The sequence below is a fragment of the Mirounga leonina genome, unplaced genomic scaffold, assembly GCF_011800145.1.
Source record: "Mirounga leonina isolate KUSES-001 unplaced genomic scaffold, KU_Mleo_1.0 Mir_97, whole genome shotgun sequence".
Classification (NCBI taxonomy): domain Eukaryota; kingdom Metazoa; phylum Chordata; class Mammalia; order Carnivora; family Phocidae; genus Mirounga; species Mirounga leonina.
The window spans coordinates 7,245,070-7,263,609 of record NW_023270889.1 but is presented as its reverse complement, the minus strand read 5'-3'; the positions used below and the strand labels follow the sequence as shown (position 1 = coordinate 7,263,609).

General features: G+C 40.7%; 1 protein-coding gene and 1 pseudogene across 3 annotated transcripts in view; one reads left to right on the top strand and one right to left on the bottom strand.

Moving 5' to 3' along the window:
- Window positions 1-5,450: 5,450 nt before the first annotated feature.
- LOC118006541 (growth hormone receptor) overlaps window positions 5,451-18,540 on the bottom strand; it is a 257,625-nt gene continuing 244,535 nt past the window's right edge. For all 3 annotated transcript variants that reach the window (XM_034999247.1, XM_034999245.1, XM_034999246.1), the window contains exons 7-10: window positions 17,529-17,694; window positions 13,600-13,690; window positions 8,809-8,878; window positions 5,451-8,485 (exon numbers count right to left, since the gene is read on the bottom strand). In XM_034999247.1, the coding sequence (XP_034855138.1) occupies window positions 7,514-8,485; window positions 8,809-8,878; window positions 13,600-13,690; window positions 17,529-17,694 (1,299 nt within the window). In that variant the 3' untranslated portion in view covers window positions 5,451-7,513. The remainder of the gene's footprint in view (window positions 8,486-8,808; window positions 8,879-13,599; window positions 13,691-17,528; window positions 17,695-18,540) is intronic.
- LOC118006504 overlaps window positions 17,786-18,540 on the top strand; it is a 1,494-nt pseudogene continuing 739 nt past the window's right edge.

Sequence of the window (18,540 nt, the reverse complement as noted above, 5' to 3'; positions counted from 1 at the left end):
ATGTTTTCAGTTTGGGAGGGTGCAGCAGCAATCCATCATCAAGGGGAAGGGGTCTAAGTGTGGGTTTGAGCGGCCACTGAATGCACAAGGAATTTGCATGAACAGATGGTTCAAACCCACAGCTTCTCTTCCTGCATGCTTCCTGTCCCTCAGTCTCTCAGACTGCATGTATACTCTCATGGGCAATTCCTTTCTTTCTTCCTTTCTTCCTCCCTTCCTCTTTACCTTTTTTCCTCCCTTCCTCCCTCCCTCCCTTCTCCTTCCTTCCTTCCCTAAAAAAATATAAAGATATTTATTTATTTATTTATTTATTTATTTATTTATTTATTTATGTACGTACTTATTTAGAGAGCACGTGGACAGGGGGAGGGGCAGAGAGAGAATCTTCAGCAGATTCCATGCTGGGTGCAGAGCCCTCCGGGGCGGGGGCGGGGTGGGGGGTGGCGTGTGATCTACAACCCTGAGATCATGACCTGAGCCAAAATCAAGAGTTGGGCACTTAACTGACTGAACCACCCAGGCGCCCCATCTCATGAGCAATTTCTTATGAGCAGTTGACTAAGGAGGGAAAAATCCGGGTCTGGTACAAATGGTTTTGCATGATATGCTAGCACCAACCACATTTATAGTCACAATCGGGAGTGTCCTACAAAGACAGTAGTGAAGAAAAATCCTTCCAACAGGCAGAAATGTGAGCAGGACATATGGCTGTCCCTTTTTCTCTTCAGTTTATACCAAAACCTTCCTCAAATGCCCTAGGCAGATTATTTCCCTGATTATTTGTGTTTCCGTTATGTTCCATGTAGAGTGCTAACACGGATTTATCACGTGCATCTGACTGACCCTGTCTCCACTGTGATCTTGAGGGCAGAACCTGTGTTGCACTTCTATTGTAGCCTCTTCATCTGGAAAATCCCTGGTGCACAGTACGCACACAGTAACTGTTCTTAAAACGTCTTTATGGTGTTGGCTCCTAGATCTGTAGATACACTTGTCCCTGGGGTCAGGGAGGCATGACGGAAGCACTGTGGTTTAGTGAGAAGCCTGGCAATCCTGCTTCTGCCTCTCACTGACACTGTGACCTTTTACATACTGAGGAAGCTCAAGGTCTTTACCTTTCAATTGTGAAGGAAGATAACTGACCCCATATTGTCTCACCAATTATTGGGGGTGGAGGTAGGGATATGAGACAAACCAACCTTTGTGGAAATAGGCAGGGATTTGCTAAAGAAGTGAGATAATCACACTTCAATGGTTTGAAGGAGGTTGGGTTCTCAGAGAGAATGGTGAGCCTTGGGAAGGAAGGTGGGGAAGGCAGTGGCTTAGGAATGTTCGTGAGAGGAACCGTATTGAGTAACATGAGAGTAACCTTGTTTACTTTCTTCATGTGTTCACATGCTCCATAAAATAAAATTTCCTTGGGAATGTTGTAATTCTCTTTAGTTAATCACAACATTTTATAATTTTTTTACTACTAAATTTTATTTAACCCAGTATACCCAAAATATTATCATTTCAACGTGTAATCAAAATACAAATTTATTAATGAGATATTTTATGGTTGTTGTTGTTGTTTGTACTGTCTTAGAAATCCAGCGTGTGTTTTATACTTATAAGACACATGTGGCTAGTGGCTACTATACTGAATGGTACACTTCTGGGTTATCTGCCCAGAACATTTAACAAATGGGCAAAGCAAGGTCCAGAGAGAGGCAATGACTGGGCTGTTGGGCCCCAGAACGGGACCATCCCTGGCCTCCCAGGAGAGGTGTTGCCCATACATGGATCAGGCTTGAGGTGGCCTGCACAGCCTACTAGCTTATCTTACCTACCAGCCCCTGATGGTCTTCTGGGGGATTGTCAGCTGGAAGCACTGAGTTCATGGGCAGGGAATGAATACTTGGGGTCTGCTTCTTCTCTTACACCCCCACATTTGGTGACTGAAAGGGAACCATGAATCACGCCTTCCTTCACAGCCTAGTTTGGAGGTACTTTGGTAAATAAGGGAGCAGAGAGTATCAAGAAATTTGACCTACCCCAATTCACTGTATCACGAGTGCAAGGAGTAGGTCTGTGGTCCAGTCCCATTCAGTGGCCCGCAGCAAACATGGAGCAAAGCGGAGAGGCACAGGATGAAATCACCATGGTCCTATGGAAGACTCAAAAGTAGTAAAATCTCTTAATGCCTACAGAACGATTCATATACAGATTCTTTTTTTTAAAAAAAAAAATCAATAGAAAATTGCTTTTCTATATATCCTACAAAGACTGCTTCCTGGGACTACTGTGTAAAAGTCTATTATGTTTGAAGTTCTGTTGGATACTTTTTTTTTTAACTCAGCAGACAGCAGTAAGGAGTGAATTATTTTTGTTCAAGTAATACCAGGTACATATTATTCTGTAGTTTTACAGCAAAATATGCTCCTCTTCATGGAGAGTGATATAATCATGTCTCAGTGTTGTAAACCTTTCAGACAAAACTAGGTGTGCCAAGGAAGACTGAGACTTTGTTGATGTTGGTGGTAAGTCCCATGTGTTCATCCTCATCCTCCATTCTTCCAGTGAAGAGGCAGGAAATGCAGTCTGTTTCAGCAAGGAGATAGTCATTGCCACAGAGAAGACAATGAACGCTCTACGACTTCCGAGCTCTTAGAAAATTTCGTTCCATATATGAAAAACAGATACATATCTGAGTTGCAAAGAATCTGTGGTTATTTCAAAGAGGTAGCTGCTTTGCCTTTTATTTAAGAAGTTTTATGGGGAAAGTAAGTTTAATGGCATCACATAAAGATGCTTGGTTCAGATTCAACTGAAATTCATTATAACTTTATTTCATGTTAGGTCTACGAATTCTCAGAGCAACTTTTCCCAAATGTTAATAGATACAATAATGGGTATTCTTTCACCATTATGTTTTTCGTTCTTAAATAAAGTAGGAAATGATGTGTTAAATTTAAACAGGTGTGTGTGTGTGTGTGTTGCAGAAGCTTTAAAATGTCAAGAGACACACCGGCTCTCCCAGAAGGAAGTATAGTATGAAATGTTTTCCAAACTTATGTGACCACAGAATTACTCATAAGAACACTTCAGAGAACAGTTATGCCCCAGAATACACGTTGGTAAATCCATCTTACGTGGCTGTTAGTTGAGCTGATGACCAGAGTGTTATGAACACCATTAAAAATGGTTTAGAGCCAGGAACGATCACTTAAGCTGAAGGGAAATGGAGGTTGCATGAAGGAGGCATTTGAGCTGGGCCATGAAGGATGAGGAAAATTCCGACAGGCAGGTTGGGTTAATTGGGAACTTTTCAGGTGCAGGAAGAGGCATAGGCAGATGTTAATTGCCTATGTTAATATAATTGGCATAATACTCTTACTAGATTTCCAAGAGAACAGAGCTTAAACCGAAGGTCAAATTCTTACTCAGAAGCAATACCCTTTATACGCAGCCTTTACATATTATGCTCGCAAAGAAGACTGAGCAAATATGTAGAATCTTGGATTCTAAACTAAAGCATTTGGATTTAAGTAATGTGCAATTTCCCCCCTATTTCTTACCCTGCACAGAGAACATAAACATTTAGTATTTTGATGTAAAACTATGTAAATATGTAAGTACTATAACTTGTGAATAGACTTCAGTGTTCGTGTGTCTTAGTAGAACCACTGAGAAGTTTACATACAGAAACACATGTGTAGCCATCTTCAACATGTCATTAATCTTCTGTCACAGGAAGGGTTGTGCTCTTTCAATCCAAGGGAAGTAAACAGGCTTCCTCCCCATTCCCTCCTGACACCTCGAAGGGCCTCATGTGAACGATAAGCCTGTAATATCACAAGGCTGACTTCTGTAAAGCATATGGAAGAAACACACGTTTGGTGCTGAAAGTGGTGAGCTTTTGCTGGCTTTGTAAATGTTAAGGCAGTGTATGTTCCAATATCTTAGTGACAGAGGGGAGATGATGTTCTAAACCATATTTCCAAACACGGAAGTAGGAAACCCCAAGGCTTCACCCTTGGTTCTTTTTTTTTTTTTTAAAGATTTTATTTATTTATTTGAGACAGAGAATGAGATAGAGCATGAGAGGGTCAGAGGGAGAAGCAGACTCCCCGCTGAGTGGGGAGCCCGATGCGGGACTCGATCCCTGGACTCCAGGATCATGACCTGAGCCGAAGGCAGTCGCTTAACCAACTGAGCCACCCAGGTGCCCCTTCACCCTTGGTTCTTTCAGGTAATAGTTGCTCAAAAGGGCAGATGCAGTGGGTAGGGAATTATTTCCGTATTGAACATAAACCCTCTAGTGTAAACGAAGAGTTGTGGCAGTTTGCACCCAACTTGCTGTAGCAACACATAATTGTTCTGTGGGCTTCTCAGTGCTGTCACAGATGCTCGCGTCTCGGGACCCGGCGCCCGCACAAGAGACTGCGGTTTATTAGGTAACCCTCCTGGAGCCTGTCTCCCGAGGAGGAATCGGCTTCAGGGCTTTGCTGCTCCCTCCGGCTCCTACACAGCCTACCGGCCCAGCCTCCCCACCCAGGCCCGACTCCCGTGCTTCCCGCGGGGACAAGTAGCTAGTCTGACAGACCGACTGGTGCCCATGTGTGCACGGTACGGGAGGAGCTGCTTTCCCTCCTCCCAGGCAACATGCTCCAGCTGGAAATGTCGCTTAAAGACAACGCTCGAGGGCGCCTGGGTGGCTCAGTCGGTTAAGCGACTGCCTTCGGCTCAGGTCATGATCCTGGAGTCCCTGGATCGAGTCCCGCATCGGGCTCCCTGCTCGACAGGGAGTCTGCTTCTCCCTCTGCCTCTCTCTCTCATGAATAAATAAATAAAATCTTTAAAAAAAATAAAAAATAAATAAGAAAAATAAAATCATTCTAGAGGGCGCCTGGGTGGCTCAGTTGGTTAAGCGACTGCCTTCGGCTCAGGTCATGATCCTGGAGTCCCGGGATCGAGTCCCGCATCGGGCTCCCTGCTCGGCAGGGAGTCTGCTTCTCCCTCTGACCCTCCTCCCTCTCATGCTCTCTGTCTCTCATTCTCTCTCTCGCAAATAAATAAAATCTTTAAGAAAAAATTAAAAAAAAAAAAAAAGACAACGCTCGATTTAGGTAATGTGTTTTCCTCCTCATGGCCCCCGCTCCCCCATGTCACGCAAGCCACGACACATCCACAACATGGCTCTAAGAGCCTCCGCCCGTGGGGTGTTGCAGCCTGAGGAGAAGGCACAGTCCAGGCAAGCCAGAATAATATTTTTGAGCTGGGCTCCTGTTGCCTCAGAAAAGAGAGGTAGGGAGCTGCCAGCACATCGCAAAAATCTCCACATCCCCTGCCAATGTGCTGAAGCCAATCGTGCCGAGCCCCCCTTCCAGTGAGAACTGAAGGGTCTGTGGTCTGGTTGAGGGCGCCTTTCATGTGGGTGCTTGACAGCAGAAGCATGCCACGACGAATCCAAGAAAATAAATTTATTAAACTTTTAAGGAAAAAAATCCACAGACATAAGGAAAGTTAAATATAAACTGCAGGACACAACTAGTCATACTAGTGAATAATGGCTTGTGTGGCCAGCAAAGTACCAAAATGACATTCTGAGACTGATTGAGGTATTTAGCTATTTTTGGCTATAGAAATTGTTGTCAGCCTATTGTGAAATAGTAAGATAGTTTTCCCAAGCACACAGTTTTAAGTTGAATTAGGTTCTACATTGATGAAATTGCATATGAAACTAAATTATGTAGCTCTTAGAGAAAACCATAGCAGCAAGGTAGCAGAAAACCTATTAAACACTTATTACAAAGTAACATGTTGAACTTGGAACACCCAGTTCTAGCTTTTCACTGTCCTTCCTGCAAGAAAGAGGGAATTTAAAATTACCAACCATTAAGCCTGTTTCCTAAAAAGGTCTGAGCTAAATGGCAAATACTATTTAAGTTACAGCTAACTTTAAAGTTTCATTAAATGTAAAAAAAAAAAAATACTTAAAGTGAGAAGCATTCTTCAGTGAGATGAGATTCTTCTCCTTTGACAAACCTTTTGGGGAGCAATCCCAACGCTCCTAAGAATGGTGCTGAGGTTACTAAGGGATTGAACAATAATTTATACATCATTTCAGGCCCCTTCTCTTCCTTCTGACTACCCGCTTTGAGGCCAAGCCACTCAGAGGGGAAATAAAAAATGAGGAGACTTCTTCGTTTGCTACTTTAAATAAACCCGAGAAAGGGTTTGGTGAGGAAGAAAGTTTCCGCTATGGGTTTAAGAAAAATTTGACTTCTCTGTGGGGATTTAAAATCTTGTTCCTTCTGTTTCTTGTTACCAGGACGAGTGGGTATATGTCTGGCTATCGGCTGGGAAACAAAAACCTATTTCTTGAACTTTTCATTCCATGATCTGGTTGAACTTCGCTTCGACCTACTTCAACTTACCAAATGCTTCTTGTACTTTATTCCCTTCTTCGGTAACCATGTAATAAAATCAAGTCATGTCTGAAGAGATGCTACTGCAGAGCTTCTGGGGTCTACCTCTCATGATCATCATGTCCGCACTAAAAACTCCCTCCCCATACAACAGGAGCACCCAAGCAGCCTGCCCACCGGGCCTGGCTATCCTTTCCACCTCTCCTACTGTGGAGCTCTCTGACATGAACCAAAATTCAGGTAAGAAAGAGTTTTTTGTCTGACTGTTTCGGTTCACGACAAGTTGACCTGTGCATCCATCTGAAAGTTTTTTTCAATTAACAAATATTTGAAAAAAAAATTTTAAATAAGATGAGCGTGTTCCAGTAATGCAGGTAACTACAATCATTTTAGAACTGTTTAAGGAGTTTGGGGAGGTATAAAAAGGGCCTGGTAAAAAACTAACCTGCTTATTTGTTTTTCTTTAGGTATACTGACCAAGCAGCAAACCAGCTTTAGACTGTAGTCGCTACATTCTTTAGACGGGTCTGCATGAACTACAGTACACAGCGTGTAGTGTGATACAAAATAGCCGTGCTTGAAGTGTAAATTATTAAAAATATCTTTATAAATTTTATGTCAAAATAAATGTTTTACATATCCAAACTATTTTTTGCCTTCCTACCTATAATTTTAGTTCCCAATTATTTAAAAAAAAAAAAATAGCCTGTGCTCTGATTTGCATTCCATTTTCCTGAACTGCAAAAGCCACCTGATTTTTCGCTTTTTCAAAAAGCATGATTTACTATACATTAAAAACAGCCATTCAATGCTTAGTATCACAAAATTAACACCCACATTAACAAGACAATCAGTGCCACTAAACAGTCTTTGAGACAATTCTTTAAAATATTTACAATTCACAATAGGAATATCTATCTGCTTAGGCCTCCTTCTTCTTTTTTTTTTTAATATTCTGTTTCAACAATTCAGGAAAAGGCATTTAGAATCCACCCCCTCATCGCCCCCAGAAAGGTTTAAACATCGTTTTGGTTTAAGCACTCAGGCCCTAGCCAACTCTTCACCATTAAATACGTAGCTTGTGGGAAATCCAAGCAAGGCTACGGCATGATTTTGTTCAGTTGGTCTGTGCTCACGTAGCCACATGATGAGAGAAACTCTTTGTCGGGCAAGGGCAAGGCAGTCGCATTGAGCACGAGGCCCCGTGGAGACTGAACGATGTGAATGGAGGTGTAGTCCGGGACGGGGATCCCCGAGCTCGGAGCCCGCTCTGCGGTCCCAGACCGGCCAGCGGTAGTGGTAAGGCTTTCTGTGGTGATGTACATGTCTTCCTGGTTAAAGCTTGGCTCTACACGCGATTCAACCTCGGCGTGAGGGGCCACAGTGATGCACTTTTTGGCATCGGCCTCGCAGAAGTAGGCGCTGTCCATGATGAAGTTTGCTTGGCAGAGTGAGACCACTTCCGGAGGCCTGTCACACGGGGATATCCCTGCCTTATTCTTTTGGCCTGGGGAAAGGACCACACTCCCGGCTGGAGTGATGTCGCTTACCTGGGCATAAAAGTCGATGTTTGCCAGTGAACTCGGGTTGCTCAGCTGAGGATGGGCAGCTTGATGAGTTGACTCAGTTCCACTAATCACAAGTGGTCTTGGTTTGTTTTCCTTTGCCAGGATAACACTGGGCTGCTGAGTGGTAGGGGCAGTATCAGTGGAAGGTAAGTTATTTTGATTCTTCTGGTCAAGGCACAAGAGATCTACTTCCCCTTTTAACCTCTGTGGCTGAGGAACCTCTGACGTACCATCACACACATCACTGGCATTGAAATCAGTCTCCAGAATGTCAGGCTCATAACAGCTGGTACGTCCAGAGTCATCATCCTTTGCCCCAAGGATGTTAAGTGATTTCTCATGGTCGTTGCTGAGAAGTCTGTCTGTGTCTGATCCTTCAGTCTTTTCATCTGTGTCATCAATATCCAATTCAATGAATTCAACCCAAGAGTCATCGTTGTAGAATTCAGGTTTATAGTTGTCATGAATGGCTAAGATTGTGTTCACCTCTTCTAATTTTCCTTCCTAGAAAGCAGAAAGAAAATGAAATCTATGAAAAGAAACTCACAATGATTAAAGGATTTGACAACACTCAGAGACTAAAATTGTGGTTACAATAAGATCAATAGTAACAAAACCATATAATAAAAAACACATTAGTATAGAACTTTTAAATATACAAGACATTCTCCTAATTTTAAGATACGTTATTTTGAAACATTTTTCTCCAGAGGGGTTAAAAAATGGAACATGATACATATAGCTTGCAAAAGCTCTCAACAGAAGACAAAGGTCTTTAGGTAGCATTTGATTAGTGTTATCCATCATGTAGATAATTTATTAAGTACCTTGAGGAGATCTGGATCAATTCCTTTAATCTTTGGAACTGGAACTGGGGGAAGAATCAGCATCTTAATCCTTGAAAACAAATGAAATTTTGGTTTGACATATCTGCAAAATTATACATTCTCTTATTTCAAAAGATAGGAATAAAATATTGGTGGCACTATTACTTATTCCAAATATTCTGGTGCTCCATATATGTGGAGTATGAGAAAGAAAATATTAAATAGTAAATGATAAGGAAAAACTATAGAAGAAAAAAAACCAAAAATCAACAAAAAAAAAGCCCTCACGTGAAGTCAATTTAAATAAAACATGGTTTCCTAAAATCTTTTTTCCCTTACGTCTTTATTGAAAGCCAGCATTAGTATTTGGGAATGAGAAATTTGATTCCATCTAAGGCCAATTTCCATTTCGTCTATAAGAATGGTAATTTTAATGTACATCTCGTCAGTAATTTGCAGAGAAGAGAAAGAAAGAAAAAAGAAAGAAAGAAAGAAAGAAAGAAAGAAAGAAAGAAAGAAAGAAAGAAAGAATAAGAAAGAAAGAAAGAAAAGCCAATTCACATGAAGTCAAAATTATTTGCACCCTCAAAAAAGGATGAACTGAGCTAAGTTTGCACCGTATGGCTCATGTTAATTATAAAATTATCTAAGATGACCTCATAAACCAGTTGTCATTGCAGGGTTCATTACATTTGGGAAAGACTAAATTAGAACTAAGTGCATCTATGATGCACTTAAAATTTCTGTTCTAAATATTTAAATTATTATTTTTTAAAGATTTTATTTATTTATTTGACACAGAGAGAGAGAACACAAGCAGGGGGGGAGTGGCAAGCAGAGGGAGAGGGAGAAACAGACTCCCTGCTGAGCAGAGAGCCTGCTGTGGGGTTTGATCCCAGGACCCTGGGATCATGACCTGAGCCGAAGGCAGACGCTTAACCAACTGAGGCACCCAGGCGCCCCTTTAAATTATTTTTTGACCATAATTCATTTCAATGTCTATTCTGCCTGTCTTGCACTTTATCATATCCCTAGTACTTGGAACAATTCCTGGCACGTAGGGTATTCAATAAACACTTCTTGAATAAATCTGAATACTTCACTTACCTAGTTCGTTAATAGTCTAACTAGAATTTATGTCTTAAAATTAACATTGTAGCTCTGGAAAAAAGCTCAGAGATTAGCTATTCCAGTCAACTCATTGATTGTTTTTAAAAAACCCTACCACTCAGAGATGCCACTGTCGGGCAGCGATGATAAACTGGCTTTCGGGACATTAGCTGATATTCCACTTAATGTGAATAGACAGTCTAGTCTATTCAATAGGGAACCCATTCTCTGAATATTTCTATCTGCCTTTTTACCTAACCAAGGAATAAGCCAAATTCTGTTTTTTAAATTGCTGTAAGTAGCTCTCCACTAAGTTTACTTAGTGGGGCAAGTGTTAAAACAAATTTGTACCAATGAATAGAAGATATAGGAAAAACACAAATTATTAATGATAACTGCTACCATTTTTTTGAATGCCTCTGATAACCCAGACTCCATAAGATATATTTTGCATTAACCTGTGGGCTGGCAAAAGATGGCCTGAAGGCCAAATCTGGTCTGCTCTCTGTTTTTGTAAACAAAGTTTTCTTGGAACATAGTCCTACTCATTAGTTTACACATTGTTACGACTGCTTTCAAGCCATGGTGGCAGAGCTGAGGAGCTGTGACCGAGACTGCATGGCCCCAGAAGCCTAAAAATTTACTCTCTGGCCCTTTAATATAACAAGTTTGTCAACCATACACCACACACTTAATTCTTATAACTAGTAGGGAGGCAGGTAACATTATCGGCGGAAAGGTTTAGAGATTTAAGGAATGTATTCAAATCACACACTAATTTTTGGCACAGCTGGGCTCAAATCCAAAGAACCTAACTCCAAACCCCAGGCCCTTTGCCCTCTGTCATCCTGCTGTGTTATTCTAAATGAATATTTTAAATGTCAAAAACATAGAAAAATGCAACACAATTGTAATGACAGGAAGCAAAGATTCCCGAACGTCTGATGCTTGACTTTGTTATGTGTGCCTCTTGCTTTTGCAGAGGATGATGCATTTAGGCACATGCTAGGTATCTGGGCGTTACGGTGGGCTTCCTGCCAGGGTGATGGGCCCCGCAGCCTTCAGGGCCCAAGCGGGTCACACAAATGAATGAAGCAGGCCTGTTGCAAAGTCATCCCGAATGGAATGGTTGGTCCTCTGTTTCAGCACAGGTTGCCATGCAACTGAGTTTCACTAGATCTCTCAGTTGGTAAAGATCCCCCTGGAAATCTGGATTTTTGTGTGGAAATTCCCTAGCGTGTAAACATTTTGTAGCAAGTCCATATAACATAAATTTATGACACATTAGGATCTAGCAGGCTGAGTCTGGCTTTTGGGTGGCCAGTTTGCCACTTCTGTTTTAGGCCGAGCCAGTTCTTTCTTTCCTGGTTAGTGACAGCTCAAAGGCTGGGATGTCGTATGGTGGCAATGACTGAAAATAGAATACGGATAACCTGGCACGAAACTCTGTGACTCCGCTATCATTTTATTCAAATCCAAATTACATTATAAATCTTGCTACAGCTGATTCTTAATGATCTGGAAAGGGAAAAGTGGCACATACTCAACACTTCAAACAACAGGCAGGACCTGAAGCCCTTTCGAGCCCTAACGTTCTGGGGAAGGCTGACGTAAGTATCTTGTTCTTTGGAGGATCATTTTAATGATTAGAACTTCGTGTTCTTTCCACACCTGCTGACAACTATTTTCTCCCATTTCCTACTCTCACTGGAACATGGAAACTGAGACCATGACAAGGGTTTTTATTGGCAAATGGAAGAACAAAACTAATTCTTTTCTACAAAGAACTTAATTTAGTACAGGAAATTTGAGAGTACAATAAAGATTTCAGAACAATTTTACAACTCAGTAATTCTGACTAAGCGTCAAAGTTAAGAACTTCATTATCCTTAGGGAACACTCTTTTATACACAGGTTAAGATATTTTCTTTAAAATCCTTTTTGTTGAGTGAATTATTTTTTCTTTGAAATATTGTTAGCTAATATAATTAAACAACGTAGCAAATTTACCTGGCCTTCACAATGACTCAAAATTGACAGCTAATGTTAAGAGTGAATTACTTTATATACATAGTGGGTCTATCTACTGTGGTTACATGTAAATTAGCCCATCAACTGTACAGATCAATACATTCAAATTAATCAACAATTTGGCTCCTCTGTTGTTGGCATTACTTAAATACATAAATTACTTAAGAGTCTATAAATGTGTTTACTATTTTTACCCCGAACAACTGAAACTGTATTTTCTTGCCTTATAATACTTGTGCTTATAAAAGATTGTTGCTAAAAAGCTGGATGCAGGGGCGCCTGGGTGGCTCAGTTGGTTAAGCAACGGCCTTCTGCTCAGGTCATGATCCCAGGGTCCTGGGATTGAGCCCCGAGTCGGGCTCCCTTCTCATCAGGGAGCCTGCTTCTCCCTCTCCCTCTGCCTGCCCTTCCCCCTGCTTGTGCTCTCTCTCTCTGTCAAATAAATAAATAAATAAATAAAATCTTTAAAATAAAATAAAATAAGCAGCTAGATGCAAAATGAAATTCTGCAGAATGAATTTTGCTTTCCCATTGGTTTACATTACAGAACTGGAGATGCAACTCTAATTAAAAAGCTTTTGCAATGTATTCACATAGATCCTGTTTTGATTTGCAGATGCCTCTTGGCTTCAGCTGAAGAAAGTGTCTACAATTCTAGGTAGGGTGACCCACCATCTTGGTTTGTCTGGAACTGAGGAGTTTTCCAGGACACAGGACTTTCAGTGCTCAAACCAGGAAAGTTCCAGGCAAACTGGGAGTGTTAGTCACCCTTGTTCTAGGAGAAGGGGCAGGATGAACCCATGGGACTTGAAAAATACTCTAAATATAAAAAATTTGCAGTTGGTACCGGTAACTTTTCCTATATTTTGTATTACAATTTCCTGTAGTCTGTGTGGAATTTCCTTCAGGAAGAAAAATAGAGTGATAACTCATACAGCTCAGGGAAATTTAAGGTCATATACTCCAACATGCTTTTATTACCCATGAGAACATGCAGCCCAGAGAGGTTAAGGGACTCAAACAAGATCAAACAGCAGTGGCAGAATAACTGGGACCTGAGTCTTGGGACACCAAAAGAATACAGAAGAGAATCTCTTTAAACTTAGAATTTTAGCTGTGTTTACAAATGTGGGTTATTTGTAATAATTTAAATAAAATTTAATAATTTCAATAAAACCCAGATTTACTTGAAAACACCATCCTATGAAGTCTAAAATGGTTTTATTAGATTGAATTATCTAGGTGGCTTTCGTTTGCCACTTACATTTGCTTGTCTATTAGAACTGTGTCCAACTTAGCTAAAGGTTCAGTGCCATCTCGTTGTCCTAGAATGAATGGGCCAGTTCCTTTAGGACTTAGAAGAGATCAAGGGGCAGCTCTGAGATGACAGTTTTGTGCCGATCACAAGGTGTGTGGCCACTAGCCTCAGCCTCCTAATGTCCTATACAACTTCCCAGATAGAACAGACACCCAGGAATTCTCTATGATGAACACAACAAAGTGGTAAATGTATAACTAGTGATAACATTTTACTGCATTAATTAAAATTTTCACTCATGATTTGCAAAGGAAATATCAAATAACAAGTGGAAACACATTTGAAAATCTGAACCCTGGCAAAAACATCTAAATAGACTTTTTCACACCTACCTTTGCTGTTTAGAAAATATGAATAAAAATAATATCATCGTTAGCCCAAATATTCCAAAGATAATAATTAGGAACCATGGAAACTGGAAATCTGAAACACACAAGAATATTATCTCACTCATAGAATTAGGAATAGCTGACGTTTACATTTCACTTTCTTTTTTTCACATAAAAAATATTTCTTAATTTGTATTCATCTAGTAAAGTCAGTGATTTCTCTTGATAACAGAATGTAATGATGTAGGAATATTTTCTGTTTCATGAACGTTTCTGTCCACTTCTTCAAATTTTTTCACATGTGAAAAAAAAACCAAAATGAAGAAAAAGCAAACAGTTTAAGCACAATCCATGTTTATATAAAAAGTCCACAACAACTGTTTTAAGCACCTTATGTGTTCAGGATGTATCATTAGAGATTCAGCTCTAGAAAAAAATGCTGTTTGTCAATTTACTACTTTACCCAAATGATGTCCACTTGGTCCTTCCTTCCCTCCCTCTTTCCCTCCCTTTCCATTCCCTTCCCTTCCTCCTCTCCTCATATCCCCTTCTCTCCTTTCCCTTCCCCTCCCCTCCACTCTTCTTTCCTTCCTTCCTTCCTCCCTCCCTCCCTCCCTCCCTCCCTTCCCTCCCTCCCTCCCTCTCTATCTATCTATCTATCTATCTATCTATCTATCTATCTATCTATCTATCATCTATCTATCATCTATCTATCTTACGTATGGTAATAATTTTTTATCCTCCAGACTAAGGATCCATCAAAAGGATGGGGGCAGAGTTCTATTTTTGAATCATGACTGAAACTTCTTAGACATGCAGACATATATTTTACAGCTTACAAAATATCCTTTGATAGAAATAGATCACTACTGGGACTCCTATCTTCTACTTGGTAGCAGAATTGGGGCAATCTGTTCATAAAACTTCAATTTCATTTCTTAAGACCAAGTGCCTACCAGCTGTCTGCAGTAAGTTCCCAGTGTTCTCCACTTTTTAACTGAAATATAGTTGATGAACAGTGTTCTATTAGTTTCAAGTGTACAACATAGGGATTCAACAATTTTATACATTATCCAGTGCTCACCATGATAACTGTAGTTACCACCTGTCACCATGCAACGTTATTATGATATCATTGTCTACATTCCCTATGCTGTAATTTTCATCCCTGTGACTTATTTATTTTGTAACTGGAAGTCTGTACCTCTTAATTCCCTTCATCTATTTCACCTGTCCTCTCACATGTCCTCCCTTCTGGCAACCATCAGTTTGTTTTCTGTATTTATGAGTCTGTTTCTGTTTTGCTTTGTTGTTCATTTATTTTGGTTTTTTAGATTACACATATAAATGAAATCATAGGGTATTTGTCTTTCTCTGTGTTACTTATTTCACTTAGCATAATACCCTCTAGCTTCATCTATGTTGTTGTGAATGTGAGATTTCATCCTTATTATGGCTAATATTCCATAATGGATAAAGAAGATGTGATCTATCTATCTATCTCCCATGCTCATTGCAGTATTATTTATAACAGCCAAGATATAGAAGCAGCCTAAATGTCCATCAGTAGGTGAATGGATAAAATTGGGGTTTTCTTTTTCTTTTTTTAAAGATTTTATTTATTTGAGAGAGAGACCACAAGAGGGGGTGGGGTCAGAGAGAGAACCGGGCTCCCTGCTGCGGGACTCGATCCCAGGACTCTGGGATCATGACCTGAGCTGAAGACAGTTGCTTAACCAACTGAGCCACCCAGGCACCCATTTTTTTTTTTTTTAAGATTTTATTTATTTATTTGAAACAGAGAGAGAGAGGTGGGGAAGGGCAGAGGGAGAGGGAGAGGTAGACTCCCTGCTGATCAAGGACCTGGATGCAGGGCTCCATCCCAGGACCCCGAGATCATGACCTGAGCTGAAGGCAGACATTTCACCAACTGAGCCACCCAGGCACCCCCAAATTGGTGTTTTCATTGGGTAAATACCCAATAGTAGAGTTACTGGATTCTATGGTATTTCTATTTTTAACTCATTGGAGTTACTGGATTGTATGGCATTTCTATTTTTAACACTCCATTTTTTTTTTTTTAAGATTTTATTTATTTATTTGACAGAGAGAGACAGCAAGAGAGGGAACACAAGCAGGGGGAGTGGGAGAGGGAGAAGCAGGCTTCCCGCCAAGCAGGGAGCCCGATGCGGGGCTCGATCCCAGACCCTGGGATCATGACCTGAGCCGAAGGCAGACGCTTAACGACTGAGCCACCCAGGCGCCCCAACACTCCATGTTTTAATACTCTATTCTTAAGACTCCATACTGCTTTCCCGAGTGGCTGCTCGAATTTACCTTCCCACCAAGAGTGCAGGAGGGTTCCCTTTACTCCACCTCTTCATCAGGGTTATCTGTTTTACATGAAAAGACAGGTGGAATTTACTTGAATGTTGCTTTATTAAAAGTAGGATTTTACGTTGTAATATTCCTTTGTTATATTTATTTTCTTATTCAGTTATTAAAATCCCCAAGGGAGATATGATGGCTATTACAAAGAATTAGTGGAGGAGAGAATGCCATTTTGTATCTTGTGATACCTGTAAGTTTATATCAATACCATATTCAGGAACATAACAAAGCTAGAACTTCATTTTTTTTTTAAACATGGAAGGAAGAACCAGTTAAAAGATCTATGCTTAATTGAATTAAATGGCATCACAATCAGCTTCAAGGGTGTGTGGCAAATGTAATTTTATTTTTTTACTTTTTATTTTATTAGTATTTTTAAAAGATTTTATTTGAGAGAGAGAGAGAGAGAGAGAGCACAAGCAGGGGGAGGGGCAGAGGGAGAAGGAGAAGCAGACTCTCCTGAGCAGGAGGCCCAATGAGGCGCTTGATCCCAGGACCCTGAGATTACGACCTGAGCCAAAGACAGACGCTTAACCGACTGAGCCACCCAGGCACCCTGCAAATGTACCTTTTAAATCAGAATTTCATTGTATCAAATATTGTTTAAAAGAACAAGCCTGTTAACTAGAGCTTAGAAAAAACGGTGCTACAGGCATTTTCATTTAAGCACTCTCTAGTATCATGGGTTCTATCTGTAGCATCATCAATGCAGAAAGAGAAATTTAATTTCTCCATAGCTTGTGACTGTTTCATCAGCAAGCCTCAGCTCCTCATACATAGCCCTGTAAACTTTCTGTGCTTCACTGTAGAAGCACCACAGCTAATACCCGTGTGGGAGTGATAATTTTATATATTTACTGTTCATTGTTAAGCAGACTTCTTTATTTCTGTCTCTGAATTCTTTTATTCTGAATTCATAGATCTCATTTCTTTGAACTTGAATTATCTTTGTATTTTTCTTATATAGGATCTTCAAATACTCCATGTCATTCTGCACGTGACTAGCATGCTACTTATTAAGCCTGTCTCCAGATAAAAGCCATATCTAACCTTTCTAAAGCCAATAAGCAGCTGCCATTGACTACCTACGCGGACACAATATTAGGCTTTCTCTTAGATGTTACATATCCATCCATCCATATGGATCCAGTATTTCTTCACTATGCATTTGAAAAGCATTTTTTTTCTGACTATAAATGCAAAACAAACTCATTATAGAAATCTTTAGAAATATAGAAATGTATAAAGGAAAAAATCATCTGAAATTCTGATATCCAGAGAGAGCCCCCATTGATACCTTAATGCATCTTCCCCTCTCTAACTTACATCTACCCCCGGACATCTCCTGAATTGAATCATCACAGACTAAGTTCTCCTTCTACTTTTGTAATGAATAATATCTGTTAAAAAGAGTGACCTTGAGGTCTCTCACCCTGACATTTGATGCTAATGGATCATGATCTGAACAACACCCTGACAATGGAGGCAATGTATTACTCTATTAACAAAAGCCATGTTGGCTGCCATTTTAAATCTTTTACCTTCTTCACATGCAAATGGGCTCATTTGAGGAAGTGCCACATAGAGCACCTCACTGAACTCGCCATATTTTTCAGAATTTCGTTGTCTGGATCTCACACGCACTTCATATTCTTTATCCAGTCTCAACGAGTACACTGGAACTGATGTTGACAATACAGGGTCCATCTTTCAAGACAAAACATAAAACTGATCAGTTAGTGAGACAACAACTCGAGGCAATAAACTCTATTAAGGTGTTTCTACATTTGTATTCAAAATGAATTTCTGTAAAGTAGATAATATTTTAAAATGCACTTGGGGGGGGGTGTTGGGTGTTGGTCACAGTCAGCGCGGCTCGCTCACTGGCCTGGGCACTGTGGTGGCATGATCTAGCAGAAAGATGGCTGCCATTGCCTATTTGATTTTTCTTTCTGTGGCAAGACTGTCACGGAGCCTGGATATTTCAGGAAATCCAGTATCAAAATCGACTGCAGAAGAAAGGACCTAACGGACCAGTAACAATGGAAGAAATCGAGAAAGTTATCCAAAAACTACCATCCTCCCAAACACCAGGCCCAGTTGGTGTTACAGGTTAAAAATATCCTTCATGAAGAAGAAAGCTCTTAAGCCACATGGTGGATTCAGAAGCTCCTGGAAAGAGGCTGCCCAGCCTAACATCTTCTTCTTTTTTTTTTTTTAAAGATTTTATTTATTTATTCATGAGAGACAGAGAGAGAGAGAGGCAGAGGGAGAAGCAGGCTCCCAAGGAGCAGGGAGCCCAATGCGGGACTCGATCCCAGGACCCTGGGATCATGACCTGAGCCGAAGGCAGACGCTTAACCATCTGAGCCACCCAGGCGCCCCAGCCTAACATCTTCAAAACAAGGTCTATCACCTCCTGTTGCAAATGTTGGTGGAATGACGCATTACGTCTGCGGCTGCTGTGCGGCTTTCAACGACGCGGCACTCCCATTTCCCACTCGGGAGGTGCCCTTTGGCAACAGCTGTCCGGAATCAAAACCTGGGACGCAG